Below are 14,388 nucleotides of genomic sequence, written 5' to 3' on the forward strand. Positions count from 1 at the left end.
TGCCAGCAGACACTTTCTTGTCATTATCTGTTCAAAAGCCCCCAGCAAATAAAGAGAGTGAGAGAGAGAGAGAGACACCACCAGGCTAGGTGATCTCTAAGCCTCCATCCATTGCCTGCCTTTTACAGCCACATGTATTTATGGTCTCCAGCTTCAGCTCAATCCTCAGTACCCTGGGACCAGACTTTTATGTCTTCCCAGCATGCTTTGCTTTCCCCAGAGGGAATATTGGAGACTTTTATTTCTCTCCTCAAGCCCTCTGTTTCCCCTCCTTCTTGTTCACTGTCAGCCCATGACTTTGCATTTCCCCTCGTAGAGAAAAAGAGCTTCTCTTGTGTAAAGTTGCTGAGCTCCTTCGATTACCTATAAACCTGTCTCCTTTCCCTGCCTGCCTGCCGTCCACCTCTCCATCCTGCCCCAGCCTCTCTTCTCCCGTGGTCTCTGTGATCGTGTGTGCTCCTGGTTTTCCCATCTCTCTGGCCGCTCCCTTTCATTTTGTGTTGCTCTCAGCCCCACCCAGTTCTGAGTCTTCTGTATTACTAGCTGCCAGGAGTCTTTTTCAGTGAGTAAAGTTGATCCAATCACCCTCTGCTTAGAACCTGTCTATGATAAGAACAGGTGTAACTAGTCCACACTGGTAAAAGTCAGAGTAACGGTTACCTCTGGGTGAGGAACCCATGGGTAGGGGAAGTGGGAATTGATTGCAAAAGGGAATGAGGGAGCCTTTCAGTGTGCTGGAAATAACTCTGTATTTTATTTTGGGTAGTGTTTCATGGGCCTCTGCATATATTGAAATCCACTGAGGTTTCTATTCACTCCTCCCTTGAGTCTTGCCTCAGCGTTTTCCTCCTGTGAAACCCAGGCTGTCTGTCTGAGTGTTAAGACACGTAGGTCTTCCAGGCTCATGTAGGACAGTAAGCACAGGTCTCTCCTAATTCTTCATAGACCGTGTTGTCACTGTATATCTGCTTCCCTCACTGGACTGAGGGCTCCCGAAGACCAGGAACCGGCTCTTTTCCGTCCGTTGCTCCCCCAGCACCTCGTGCAGTGACTGGCACGTAGGCCCCTGCTGAACGTCTGTTGAGTGATGAATGCGAGTTCACTTTGTATTTGCTCTGAGCTTGGCCTTCTGTACTGAAAAGTCTCCTTCCCTCCAGCCTGCAGGATGTTTCCTCAGTGAGAGGAAGGCTGTTGCACAATGGCGGTATTTGATACCCCGGAGGAGGCCTTTGGTGTCTTGCGTCCGGTCTGCGTTCAGCTCACCAAGACACAGACGGTGGAGAACGTGGAGCGTCTGCAGGCCCAGTTACAAGCCGTAAGTGACTCTGCCCTTCAGGAACTTCAGCAGTACATTCTCTTCCCTTTGCGATTTACCCTGAAGACCCCAGGCCCCAAAAGAGAGCGCTTGATCCAGAGCGTCGTGGAGTGCATCACCTTCGTCCTCTCTTCCACATGCGTCAAGGAACAAGAGCTCCTCCAGGAGCTCTTCTCGGAGCTCTCTGCCTGCCTGTATTCGCCCAGCTCCCGGAAACCCGCGGCTGTGTCGGAGGAGCTGAAACTGGCTGTGATCCGGGGCCTCAGCACGTTGATGCACTCAGCTTATGGGGACATCCTTCTGACTTTTTATGAGCCCTCCATTCTGCCTCGCTTAGGATTTGCCGTATCTCTGCTGTTGGGCCTCGCAGAACAGGAGAAATCCAAGGAAATTAAAATGGCTGCCTTAACATGTCTGCAGGTTCTGCTCTTTCAGTGTGACTGTCCGGACCATCCCCGCACCTTGGATGCGCTCCAGCAGAAGCAGCTGGGGGATTTGTTTGCTTCCTTTTTACCTGGACTCTCCACTACCCTGACCAGAGTCATCACAGGAGACTTCAAACAGGGGCACAGCATCGTCGTGTCTTCCCTCAAGGTCTTTTACAAGACAGTGAGTTTCATTATGGCCGATGACCAGCTCGGAAGGGTCTCAGAGGTCCAGGCAAAGTCTGCCGTGGAGCGCAGGGTAGCAGAGCTGATGGTTCACAGGGAAGCCAGCTGGGTAAAAAATACTGGTGACAAGTTGACCATCCTTATTAAGAAGATAACAGAGTGCGTTTCAGTCCACCCACACTGGAAGGTCAGGCTGGAGCTGATAGACTTTGTCGAGGCCCTTCTCTTAAAGTGCAGTCGGTCACTGATCGAGTCAGCTGGCCCCCTTCTGAAGGCCCTGGTGAGTCTGACAAACGATGAGAGTCCTGACGTCCAAGCCCAGTGCGATAAAGCCCTGAGGCGTTTCGCAGACGAGAAGGTGGTAGTGGGCAGCAGAGCCTTCGCTGACATCCTGTCAGAAAACCTGCACTCCCTGGCCACGTCCCTTCCCCGCCTGATGAGCTCCCAAGACGACCAGGGCCGATTCTCCACTCTCTCCCTGTTACTCGGATACCTGAAACTCTTGGGCCCCAAAGTGGACTTCGTCCTCAACTCTGTGGCCCACCTCCAGCGCCTTTCCAAAGCGCTTATCCAAGTTCTGGAGTTAGACGTGGCCGACGTCAAAATTGTTGAAGAGCGGCGCTGGAACTCTGAACATCTGAGCGCTTCTTCAGAGGCTCCAGCCGCAAGGCCCTGGGCTCAAATGCAGAGGAGATACTTCCGCTTCTTCACCGACGAGAGGGTTTTTCTGCTCTTGAGGCAGGTTTGTCAGCTGCTTGGCTTCTATGGGAACCTCTACTTGCTTGTGGATCACTTTATGGAACTGTACCACGAGTCCATGGTGTACCGGAAGCAGGCCGCCATGATCCTGAATGAGCTAGTCGTGGGAGCTGCTGGGCTGGGGGTGGAGAATCTCCATGAAAAACACACTCCAGCTGACCCGCAGGAGCTGAGGGAGATTGTGACCTCCATACTGGAAGTGTACACGAGCCAAGAAAACTGGTATTTGGTCACTTGTGTGGAAGCTGAAGAAGCGGGAGAGGAGCCGACGATGAGGTGGACGGGCCTTCAGGCCCTCGCTTCTGGTCCACACACCTGCCCACCTACCTCTTTCCCTGAATTCTCAAAGCCAAGTCCCACGGTCTGCTCCATGAACAGCAACATCTGGCAGATATGCATCCAGTTGGAAGGGATAGGCCACTTCGCACACGCACTAGGGAAGGACTTCCGTTTGCTCTTGATGTCAGCCCTATATCCAGTACTGGAGAAGGCTGGGGACCAAACCCTGCTCATCAGTCAGGCGGCCATCGGCACCATGACAGACATCTGCCAGGCTTGTGGCTACGACTCCCTGCAGCACCTGATCAATGAGAATTCCGACTATTTGGTGAACGGGATCTCTTTAAACTTGCGTCATCTCTCTCTGCACCCCCACACCCCGAAGGTCCTGGAAGTCATGCTGCAGAACTCGGACTCGAGCCTGCTTCCTTTGGTGGCAGACGTGGTTCAAGATGTCTTGGCCACCCTGGACCAATTTTATGATAAGAAAGCTGCAACTTTTGTCAGTGTCCTGCACACCCTGATGGCAGCATTAGGTAAATTGAGAGCCCTTTTTAATGCTGATGGGAGGGAAGGACTAGTATCCTTGTTTGTTGCATCTTGGTTTTGTTTGTTTGTTTATTTGTGGTTATGCTATGGAGGACATTGTTTCATTATTTGTATAGTTGTTTATCTGGTCCCACATGTTATGCTAGGGTTCCATTGCTTATGTTCTTATGCTTATAACAGTCTCTTCCATCCCAACAGGCTCAATGCCCCTGCTCCATCCCAGGGACATAAAACCCTGCACACTTTAAATATAAACGTTATTTTTATTTTACAGAGAAGGAGAACTAAAGCTCAGTGAGCTCCTACTTAGCCGAGGTCACACAATTAATAAGAAGGAAAGTCAGGATTTATGACTTTTTTCCCTTCAATATACCAGACTGCTTCTGACAGTATTTAGAGTTAGCAGTATCTTTGCTAATGGAGAACAGAACTAGCATGAATTATTCAGTCCACAGATAATCCAGAACAGTACTGTCCAACAGAACTTTCTGTGATGGTGGAAATGTTCTATATCTGTTCTGTCCAGTACACTAACCACATGCAGCAAGTGTACCTGAGGGACTGAAGTATTTTTATTTAAATAGCCACACATAGCCAGAGACGGCCACGTCAGAACAGGCCTAGAAACTTTAACCTTTTAATTGTATGAGTTGGTTTGAATTTCTCTCCTTCCTTTTCACCTCGTTGGGTGTCTGTTGGAGGTATTAGCCACCATTGGCAATGGCAAAGTTTTGGACTCTTAAGAAAAAGAGCCCTCCACTGGATAGTCCATCTTTGCATGAAAAAATAAAAAACTAAAAAACGAGCTATATACATGAGCTCCTTTTATCCAGAGAACATACATCCAGTATTTATTTCAGTACCACTAGTAGCTGCCAAAGTAGGTGGAAAGGTCACTGACCTCATTCTATCAGCTGACAAAGCCAAGACCACTTAAGAAAAGTTTGTCAAGGAAGATGACTGAACAGGGACAGTCTTCTGCCCTGTAGCTGATCCCGCTTCCAGTGTTCATTCATGAACATGCAATGTAAATGTTCTGTGATTCATTCATTACATAAAGAGTGCCTGTTAGATGTCAGACACTGTGCTAAATCAGGGTACAGCAGTGAACAAGACGGATAAACTCAAGGAGCTTTCCTGCTCCTGTGAGAGGGTAACAGGAACAGTAGCAGAGTGGTCAGGAAGGGCTTCTCAGAAGAAGGGACATTATAGCTATGACCCAAAGTTTGAGAAGGGCTCATCATGGAGCTTTCATGTCCTTTTCAGGGTTTTAAAGAATATTCAGGCCAAGCAAATAGCAGATGCAAAGGCCTGGAGGGAAGAAAGGGCTTGGGATCTTTGGAGAATGGGAGAGGGGTCACTGTGGAGAGAGTGACACCAGATGAAATTGAAAGGGTGGGTAAATGTGAATCCCACAGGCCTTGTAGACCAAAGGAAGGAGTAGGGGTTATATTTTGCAACCACGAAGAAGCCTGTGTCCTGGGCTAGTCACTGGGATAGCAGCCATGACCAAGGAGAACCTGGTGGTCCCTGCCCTTGTGGAAGTGCAGCTAGCACTTGCTGACTGTTTATAGATTTTAGATTATGAATGGCTTCCATGGCCCAAATATTCCAGGGCCTAGACTCCTGCCCGTAGTGCTTTGGAGAACTCTGCTGCTGCTGCTGCTGCTGCTGCTAAGTCGCTTCAGTCATGTCCGACTCTGTGCAACCCCATAGACGGCAGCCCACTAGGCTCCCCCGTCCCTGGGATTCTGCAGGCAAGAATACTGGAGTGGGTTGCCATTTCCTTCTCCAATGCATGAAAGTGAAAAGTGAAAGTGAAGTCGCTCAGTCGTGTCCGACTCTTTTCGACCCCATGGACTGCAGCCCACCAGGCTCCTCCATCCATGGGATTTTCCAGGCAAGAGTACTGGAGTGGGGTACCATTGGAGAACTCTACTATGTCTTAATTTGAGTTTTAAAAAATATATTAAGAAAAAGCCTATTAAAAATATCCTCGGGGACTTCCCTGAGAGTCCAGCAGTTAAGACTCCATGCATCCAGTGCAGGGGTTTCGGGTTTGATCCCTGGTTGAAGAACTAAGATCTCACATGCTGTGCAGCATACACACACTCATGGTAGTTGTGCCTGCTCAGTTGTGTCGAACTCTTTGTGACCCTTTGGACTGTAGCCCATCATGCTCCTCTGTCCATGGGATTATTCAGGCAAGAATATTGGAATGGGTCACCATTTTCTCCTCTAGGCGATCTTTTGGACCCAGGGATCGAAACCTCTTCTTCCTGTATTTCCTGCACTGCTGATGGATTCTTTATCTGCTTTAGCCATCGAGAAAGACCAAAGTGTGTTAGTCACTCAGTCACGTCTGAATCTTTGCAACCTCATGGACTGTAACCTGCCAGGCTCCTCTGTCTATGGAATTACTTATATATATATATTCTCTCAGGAGATATCTCATTTTGGGCCTTGAAAATGGAATTGCCTTGGATTGCCAGTGTCTTTGATCATTTCTAAAGGAGGGATCCTGTATAGCACCCTTTCCTTAAATTGTAGAAAGGATAATGAGGATGGCAAAAGCTTGACTTGATAACATCCTAGGAAAAGCTGCCAAAGTGGGGATAGCTATTCCAGAAGTTTCAAAATAACCCAGACAACACTTGCATTTTGGATGGTAAGCAGTTCTGTGGGGAACGCACATGTAGGGATCAGCCCTGCATGAAGCAAAGTAGCACTGTCTGCTGGCTTTCTTTCTTCTAATTGATGGTCACATTCTCTTAAGACAGGAGTGGAAGTGTGGTCTCAGGGAACTTCCGAAAGGTTTTAAAAGAACCCGGTATGCCTTTTAGGAAACCGAGTTACTATAAGCACAGCGTTTCACACTCATTGACTAAAAAGCCATAAGGTTCCATAGTGAAGGCAAGAACTGTCAGTTAAATTACTGCTTAGCACCAGCTACTGGTTGGCTGATTATTTGTAACAGCAACAACAACAAAAAATTGAGTCTCTTTGAAAAATGAGGAAGCATCCCTGCCACACACCTTGGCCCCCGAAGAACGTGCCACATGCACACACGGAGCTGCTGTATTGTTTTGATGGCCGCATAGTGTTCTGTTGCATGGCTGCACCATGGTTTAAGCAGTCCTTTCTTGGTGGACATTTTGTTTGTTCTGATCTTTTTGCTCCCCCCAAAAAATGCTGCAGTGAGTATCTTTGTAGGTCATTTTGAACATGTCTAAATGTATCTATAGGGTAAATTCCTAAGACAATTGCTGGCTTAGAGAGTGTTACATTTGAGTCTTTGATAGAGAGATACAGTTTCAAATTGCTCTGTAAAGAGGTTACACCAATTTAAACTTCCATCAGCAGTATAAGAGAGCAGCAATTTTGCCACCCCCCACCCACCCTGTATATTACCTTAGCTTTTTGATCTTTGCTAATCCAGTAGGAGAAAAATTGCACCTTATTATAGTTTAATTTGCATTAAGAGTGAGGTTGAGCTTCTTTTCATATGTTTAAAAGCCATTTGTGAGCAAAGACTTTTTAATGTCTGGCAGTAGCCTTAAATCTAGAAAATAATCTTCGCAGCGTGTCTGCTTTCAGCAGTGTAAATGCTGGGTACTGGCTTTAACCCATTGGGACTGCAGTCCCTCAGAGTACAATAAGGACAGGTTTATGTCTGGGCAGTGAAGCACTGGCATAATCGATCCCTTCATGTAGGAACCTTCAAATACTGAACCAGGGGTTCTCATGTCCAGCATTCACTCTCTGCCACTCCCAGTTGCCTGGCCCAGGCATAGCCCATCTGCTACTGCTGTGACTCTTTGCAGATACTCCTTGATAGAAAGGAGATTGTTGCTGCTGTTGTCTTAGTTGCTAAGTTGTGTCTGACTCTTTGTGACCCCATGGACTGCAACCTGCTAGGCTCCTCTGTCCATGGAATGTCCCAGGCAAGAATACTGGAGTGGGTTGCCATTTCCTTCTCCAGGGAATCTTCCTGACCCAGGGATTGAACCCACGTCTCCTCCTTTGGCAGGTGGATTCTTTACCGCTGAGCCACCAGGGAAGCAGAAAGGAGATTAGCAGGTGCCAAAGGTTATCAGAGACTTTCCCCTGCTGTCTGCAAAAGGAGGACAAAAATTCAGGCTACAGGTCTTTCTTATTGTTTTGTTCTTTAAGTATTAACTGCCATTTTGAACTGAAGCCCTGGGGGACCCCAATATATAAAAAGAGTTAAAACTAGAGCAGTGCTGGCCACAGAAAGTGTAGAAACCCTGTTCCCACCCTTTAACCTGCTGTCTGTGGGTGCCCTTCCTCTTGTGACCCTGAGACGTTTCTGCAGAGCCCTAGGGCTCCTCAAGGCACAGTTTGAAAACCAGATTCGGTACTGTTTGAAGCTTATTCCGTGGTGACACATCAGAAGTATTAGAGGATCACTGAAGAAGGAAAAGCTTTGGAGAGAAAATGCCAGCCTTCTGAAGCATTTTGTATCAAATACCTGTGTGAGCCTTGTTAGTTCTCAAGGCTCTGCTGAACCTCTCTTGTGCTGATGAGCAATGTAGTCTGCACTCAGAATTTTGTCTCTTGTAGCTGTCCTTCAGTCTAGCGTATTTATTCATTCAGCGTGTGTTTTGAGCATCCACTCCATGCTGGGCAGACTGACTTTGCAGGGGTAATCACTGGAGCACAATGTCTAATGGGAGATTCAGGCACTAAACAAGACATACAAAGTAAATACAGTAACTGCAGATGCTGATGAGTTGAAATGAAAGAACATTAGACGTGAAAAGAACATATCTAATATAGCGTACAAGAGACTGAAGTTGGGATGGGGTACGGGAGTCAAGGGATGGCTTTACTGGGTGAGGTGTATTTGTATCAAGATACTAAAAGTGAGTTGGAATTAACCAGATGTGACATAGGGGTGAAAGTATTCCAGACAATGAGAACAGCATGTGCGGAAGTTCACAGGCGGGAGGACATCTGACAGACTGGAGGAACCAGAAGACGGTCAGTGAACAGGCAGCCAGGAGTGGTCAGAAGAGAAGATTGGAGAGAGGTAGAGACTGGATCCTGTGGTGGCCACACGGGCCATAGCAAAGAGCTTATTCTAGTTAGAAGGTACTAATGCCTATCGTCAATGACCAAGGTGATCGTTATAACACTTTATTTACAGTTCAGTGGTTCCCAGACGCGGGTCATCTCGGGCAACTCCAGGAGCAAAGCGTAGGGGAAGAGGGAAGTCCTTTGAGCCAGAGACCAGCAAGTCTTGAGAAAGGCCTTGAGAACCCCACCACAGCCGAAGACATCGAGCAGTTCGTGCTGAACTACCTCAAGGAAAAGGATGTGGCAGCTGGGAATGTCTCAGATCTTGATAATGAAGATGGTAACTATCATTTATTTTGGCTTCAACTGTTTTGTTTGTTTGTTTGTTTTCTTTTTGAAGTAGATTATTGTAAAAAAATGAAACATCGTTATAGACAGTTTGGAAATAAGAAGTGTCATTCATAAGCCCACCATGCTGACGTAGGCATCCTCACTTTGTGTGCTGTCTTTTTTCCATCCTTTTCTGTTGCAGGCCTGTTTTTATTTGATTGCAGCCACAGTTGAAATGTATGATACCCCTTTTGCATTTAGTTATATAAGAAGGAGCTCTTCATGTTGCTATGGAGTTTTCATAATTAATGTTTTAATAGCTGCTCCTAAGCATCCATTCCCCTGTGGGAAGTTTAGGTTGCTTCTAGCTTTTCACTCTGATAAACAGTGCTTCAGTGTATGATTCTGTGCATGTGACCTTTTCCTTCCTTTTGCATATTTCTTTATAAATCCCAGAAGTGGGATTTCTAGGTCAAGGATATGAACATTATTTTACGCCTGCCAAATTGCCTTCCAGAAAGGTTGTGTCAATTTACGCCTTCCCCTTAGCAGTACAGGATTAATACTGGTTTCACCACAGCCTTGCCAACAACGACTATCACCAGTTTTACTCCTCGCTGAATCAAACTGGTTCTGATTATTTCACTTTGCATGTCTTGGATCACTAGAAAGGTCAAACATCTTTCTGCATGCATCTTTCCTAACAGTTTTTTTTTTTTTTCTTACGCCCATTATCTTTTCATACGCTTTGTCCATTTATTTTATTTATTGGTAGGAGGAGATTCCAGTGTTTTTCTTACCAACTGATATGATAAAAAAGGGAGTTTAGGCTAGTTGAAGCTTTGGCCTGTTGTTTTATTCACAAGCTCAATCTGGAGCTTCAGGTCACGGAAGGATTAATAAATTATTAGAATCTCCTCTGCAAACATAAAATGCCAAGTCATAATGAGCTTGGTGGTCTCAGAACTATCCTAAATCGAACTGAGTCCCAAATTAGTTTGTTAGGTTGGAGTTGAGCAGATTTCTCTCTCTTTTTTTTTTGGCAGTCTCTACTCTGAGGCTCTGGTGAACTGAAGCCAATACTTTTTCAGGATAACAGGAAATAGTAGTTCAATGCAGCAAACTACAACAAATTCCTTCTAAATAGCAGGGGAGCATCACAACCAAGAAACAATTTATGCAGAGCTGAGTTGTTTTTCTCTCCAGAAACAGAATTTTCTAATCAGAAATCCATCCAGCTTTTTCTTCTCCATTTTGTTTCTGGAGCCAACCCAATCCTTGTAAACTGCACCCCTTAACCAAGCCTAGAAACCATGAAGGAGAGGCATCTTGATCCCTGGTAATCCAGATCGCCCATTCCTGTTTGAAATTCTAGCATCGTCCCTGAATCCATTCTTTCATGATTAGGAGCTTCTGGTTCTAGTTGATGTTTGCCAGGAGCGGAATGAATGAATCAAATTTTTCTTCCAATAGCAAGAATCTGCAGCTCTCAAATAGCATTCCACAGTAGGTGAATTTCAAACAACCAGTCCTCCTCTAGAAGCAGAGCACAGCCTTGTTGTTCTTATCGTTATCATTCATCAAGTACACACCACACACTTGGCATTATAAGGAATGTTTAGATTGATAGTGGTTTGACATGGGTTTTTTTTGTTTTAGCCATAAACGCACCTTGGGTATCTGAAGCCTCTTTCACCAGGAAATCCAAGCATCCTATAAACACATTTTCCTTTATCTTTTCAGCATTGTTAGAGACAGATGTGGACTCTTAAGATTCTGTTTTTCCAGCAGAGGAAACTGAAATGGAAGAAAGTTAGGGGAGCAATGCTCAGCTCCGTGTAAATGAGCACAGCTGATATTGAGGATCGGGGAGGAGGCTAGAGGCTATAAGCAGAGGGAGGAAGAATTTCAGGGAAGGCGTTTTGGCCTGGGTTTCACGCTTCTCAAGTGTTTTTTGTTTTAATTTACAAACTTACACTTATCTCATGCAATGTAGCACTCCAGGCGGTGAAAGCAAATAACTGGTGACATTCATCTCATTTAATTCTCTCAACAAGCCAATGCTTTATCCCCATTTTTGTCAGGTGAGGTAACATGGGGTGAGAGGAGCTGCTCGTAGGATGAGGAGGCAAGACTAGTCCTCTGACCAAACCCCATCACTGTATGTTGCATCAAGCTGCCCTGGTGTTATCCCTCATACCAGGAGGTACAAGGCTTGATCTTGGCCCTCCAAAGAGCTTCCAGGCTGGTAGAGAAGACAGACACGTACCCCCTTAGTCAAAAGGAGAGGAAAGAGAATAAAGGGCCAGAGGCCCACCAGGGAACTGCCCAGCCTCAGGGCTCCCAATTAGAACCTTGCCCTCTTATGTTTTTATTTTAAATATTTTTGAATGGCAACTTAGAAAAGGCTAATGGTGTAGGGAAAAAATAAAAATCCTTATCTTGTGACCCCATCTCTGTTAATATTTTGTACTTCCTCCTGTCTTTATATAAAACTTTATATAATAGTACTCACACTGTGTATGCAATTTTGTATCCTGCTTTTCTCTTTTTAACACAATGTTATTTCATAAGCATTTTCCCTTGTCCTTAAAGCCCTTGATAAACACAAATTTTCAGGCCTTCATAACATGCCGTTCATTTTATGGATCATACCATGGTTTATATAACCATCCCCCTACAGTGGACATGGAGGGTTTCCCTAGCTGTTAGAGGTAGTATTTTGGTGAATATCTTGACTCAGAGCTTGACCCACCTTTTTTACATGGTTTTCTTGGGATCAGTTCCTCGACATTTTCCCTCTAAAATCTTACTCCAGATCTGAGATTGGGAGGTTAAGTTGAGGTGCGGCATCTCTCAGGAAACACTGCCCCCAGGTATCCTTTTTTTCCAGAGGAGCAGTCAGACCCTCCCGAAGTGGAGGGGGATGACACCGGTCCCCACGTGGAGCCACCACTGCCAGTGCAGATCCAAATAGCCACGGACGTGATGGAGCGCTGCGTCCACTTGATGTCAGATAAAAGCCTGAAAATGCGCTTGAAGGTCAGTGTGCAGCCCTACCCCTGCGTTCACAGAGCAGCGGGATGAGGTTCGGTCTGCGGGCAGTGACTGCAGGGTGAGCAGGAGCCACCCTTATCTCCGGTGCATGTGTGGTGGCCGAGAGAAGGCCCCAGGAGGAATTTATCTGTGGGATGCCATCTTATTCTTTCTGTATCGACCCAGATGCCAAAAGGGAGCTGAGTCCCCTTGATGGAATTAAAAAGCACAAAGTTTCAGAGAGTCATCGCATCTCCAAGGGCGGCGGGGAGGGAAGTCATAAGCTTTGGGAAGGATATCATTTTCTGTGCTGACTTAATGTGGGACACAGGTTTTAATACTTTAAAGTGGTCGTTCTTCCAAGCCTGACTGTAGCCCTTATCTCTGTTTCCGCTTCCATTCTCATCCTAGGCCGAGCATCAACACTTTTCTTAATCTTACATCCTCACTTGCTGGCAGTTTCTGAAGCAGCAGTTTCCTCCCCATCAGCAAGGACTTAAACTATACAGTAGTGATTCTGATAACAGGCTGGGGGCATGGGGGCAGGGTGAGCATGGGAGACACAGTTTTCAGATCACCTGGGGGCAGATCTGACACCCAAAGGAAAGCACAGCCTGACCCGCTCCTGCCCACCCCCAAGCAGGAGTGAGGAACACAGCCGCCTCCATGAATTACTGATAGTGACTAGGGCACTTCGCCCTGACCAGGGGCAGTGGGCTGGAAAACCCTGGCCCACAGATTACTTCAAACTTCAGCATCTGGGTTTTGTGGACTTGTTTAGTCTTCCCAGAGATACTTCTTAGTATTTCCTGTTCCATTCAGGAGTCATTTTTCAGGTGCCTTTTGTTAGTGGTGTCTGGTTGATACATTAACAAAGTGTCTTCCCTCTTCTGGACACTTTGTAGCAGCCATGTATGAAAGTGAAAGTCACTCAGTCATATCAGACTCTTTGTGATCCCATGGGCTATACAGTCCATGGAATTCTCCAGGGCAGAATACTGGACTGGGTAGCTTTTCCCATCTCCAGGGGATCTTCCCAGCCCAGGAATTGAACCTAGGTCTCCCACATTGCAGGCGGATTCTCTACCAGCTGAGACACAAGGGAAGCCCAGTTGCCATGTAAACACTGTAGCTATGGAGAACGTCAGCACTGGAGTCAGATCGGCATACCCGAGTTCAAATCCTGGCTCTGCCCCTCACTAGCCACATCACCTTTTTGAGCATGTTCTGCTTCATCTGTAAAGTAGACATGATGATGACCTGCCTCACTGAGTTGTTGGCTATAAGTAAAAAACAGCATCAGGTGTGGCATTTATACTCATTCACTTATTCGCTCAGTACTTACTGAGGACTGCTACAGATCAGACAGAGGGTGTGTAGAAGGAAGTGAAGCAGACATGATCTCTGTCTTCATGGAAATTTCTGTCTCTCAAGGGGAAAGAGGTGATGCACAGATACACACATGTACATGGAGGAAATGCTGTGAAGGTAGTAAGAGGTTCTATGATAGAAAATTCACCCCTGTAGTAAACGTGTTTGGAAACCTACTCTCCCACGGCCTGTTGAATAAGAGGGAGCTTACGTTCTGATTTAGACCAGGTTGTTGGGTGATGTTTAAGCTTAAAGGCTGAGAAGGAACCAGCCCTGCAGGGGCAAAAGGGAGAGGAAGAACATTCCAGGCAAAAGGGGGAAAACATGCATCTTTGAGTCAATGAAGTATGGTGTAACTTGCCCAGTTAGTGACAGAACACAAATCCAAAGCCAGTCAGCAATCCCAAAGCCATTTCTCCCTGAGTACTACCCTTCTCTCCTGAGGTTTCTCTTCTTCCCCTAACTATTCAGCCCTCAAGGGCAGGGCCTATTTTGTTCTCTGTTTCTATTCCAGTCTTCCTATGACCAGCACACACTAGGCATCCAATCTGCGTTTCCTGCAGACCTCACTCTGTCTTCCTAACTCACATACGCACCCTCACCTCTGTGCTGGGGGAAAGCCTGCCCTGGTCATCATGGTGACCGCTGCCTGTGACCCTGAGCAGGCCGTCTATCTTCAGTGAACTTTGAGACATGAGAGATCAGGAGACATATTTTCAGGAAAGGTAAAAAAACCAGTTGACATCTAGGCTATCCCAGACCTCTCTTCTGAGGTCTACCGGTGTCCCAGCTGCCTACTTGACCTCTCTGCTTAGAGGTCACAGAACCCGATCTCCCTCCCCTCTCCCAGTTTCCTCCCTCTCCCCTGTTCCTGTCTCGTAAAGCTGCACCTGCATCTGTTCAGTTGCTAAGCCTGAATCCAAGCAGCTCGCTTTAATACTTTTCTTCACCTCCCCAAAGAGCAAGTCCTTCAGCAGTTTAAGCCATTTCATCTCCAAAACAGATCTCAAACGCTTCACATCCTTGCCTCTGTCTCCAGCGTGTGGCTGTGTGACTCCACCCCCACGCCACCCAAGTGGACATATGTCTTGGCTTCCT

The 14,388-nt window shown here is 46.5% G+C and overlaps 1 protein-coding gene across 3 annotated transcripts in view; it reads left to right on the top strand.

The window, feature by feature from the left end:
• Positions 1-14,388, top strand: part of TTI1 (TELO2 interacting protein 1) — a 41,932-nt gene that overhangs the window by 10,134 nt on the left and 17,410 nt on the right. For all 3 annotated transcript variants that reach the window (XM_010829172.1, XM_010829174.1, XM_010829173.1), the window contains 3 exons: positions 1,158-3,500; positions 8,684-8,893; positions 11,777-11,925. In XM_010829172.1, coding sequence (XP_010827474.1) covers positions 1,199-3,500; positions 8,684-8,893; positions 11,777-11,925 — 2,661 coding nt within the window. In that variant the 5' untranslated portion in view covers positions 1,158-1,198. The remainder of the gene's footprint in view (positions 1-1,157; positions 3,501-8,683; positions 8,894-11,776; positions 11,926-14,388) is intronic.

Source organism: Bison bison, unplaced genomic scaffold (assembly GCF_000754665.1).
Source record: "Bison bison bison isolate TAMUID 2011002044 unplaced genomic scaffold, Bison_UMD1.0 scf7180017864500, whole genome shotgun sequence".
Lineage (NCBI taxonomy): Eukaryota > Metazoa > Chordata > Mammalia > Artiodactyla > Bovidae > Bison > Bison bison.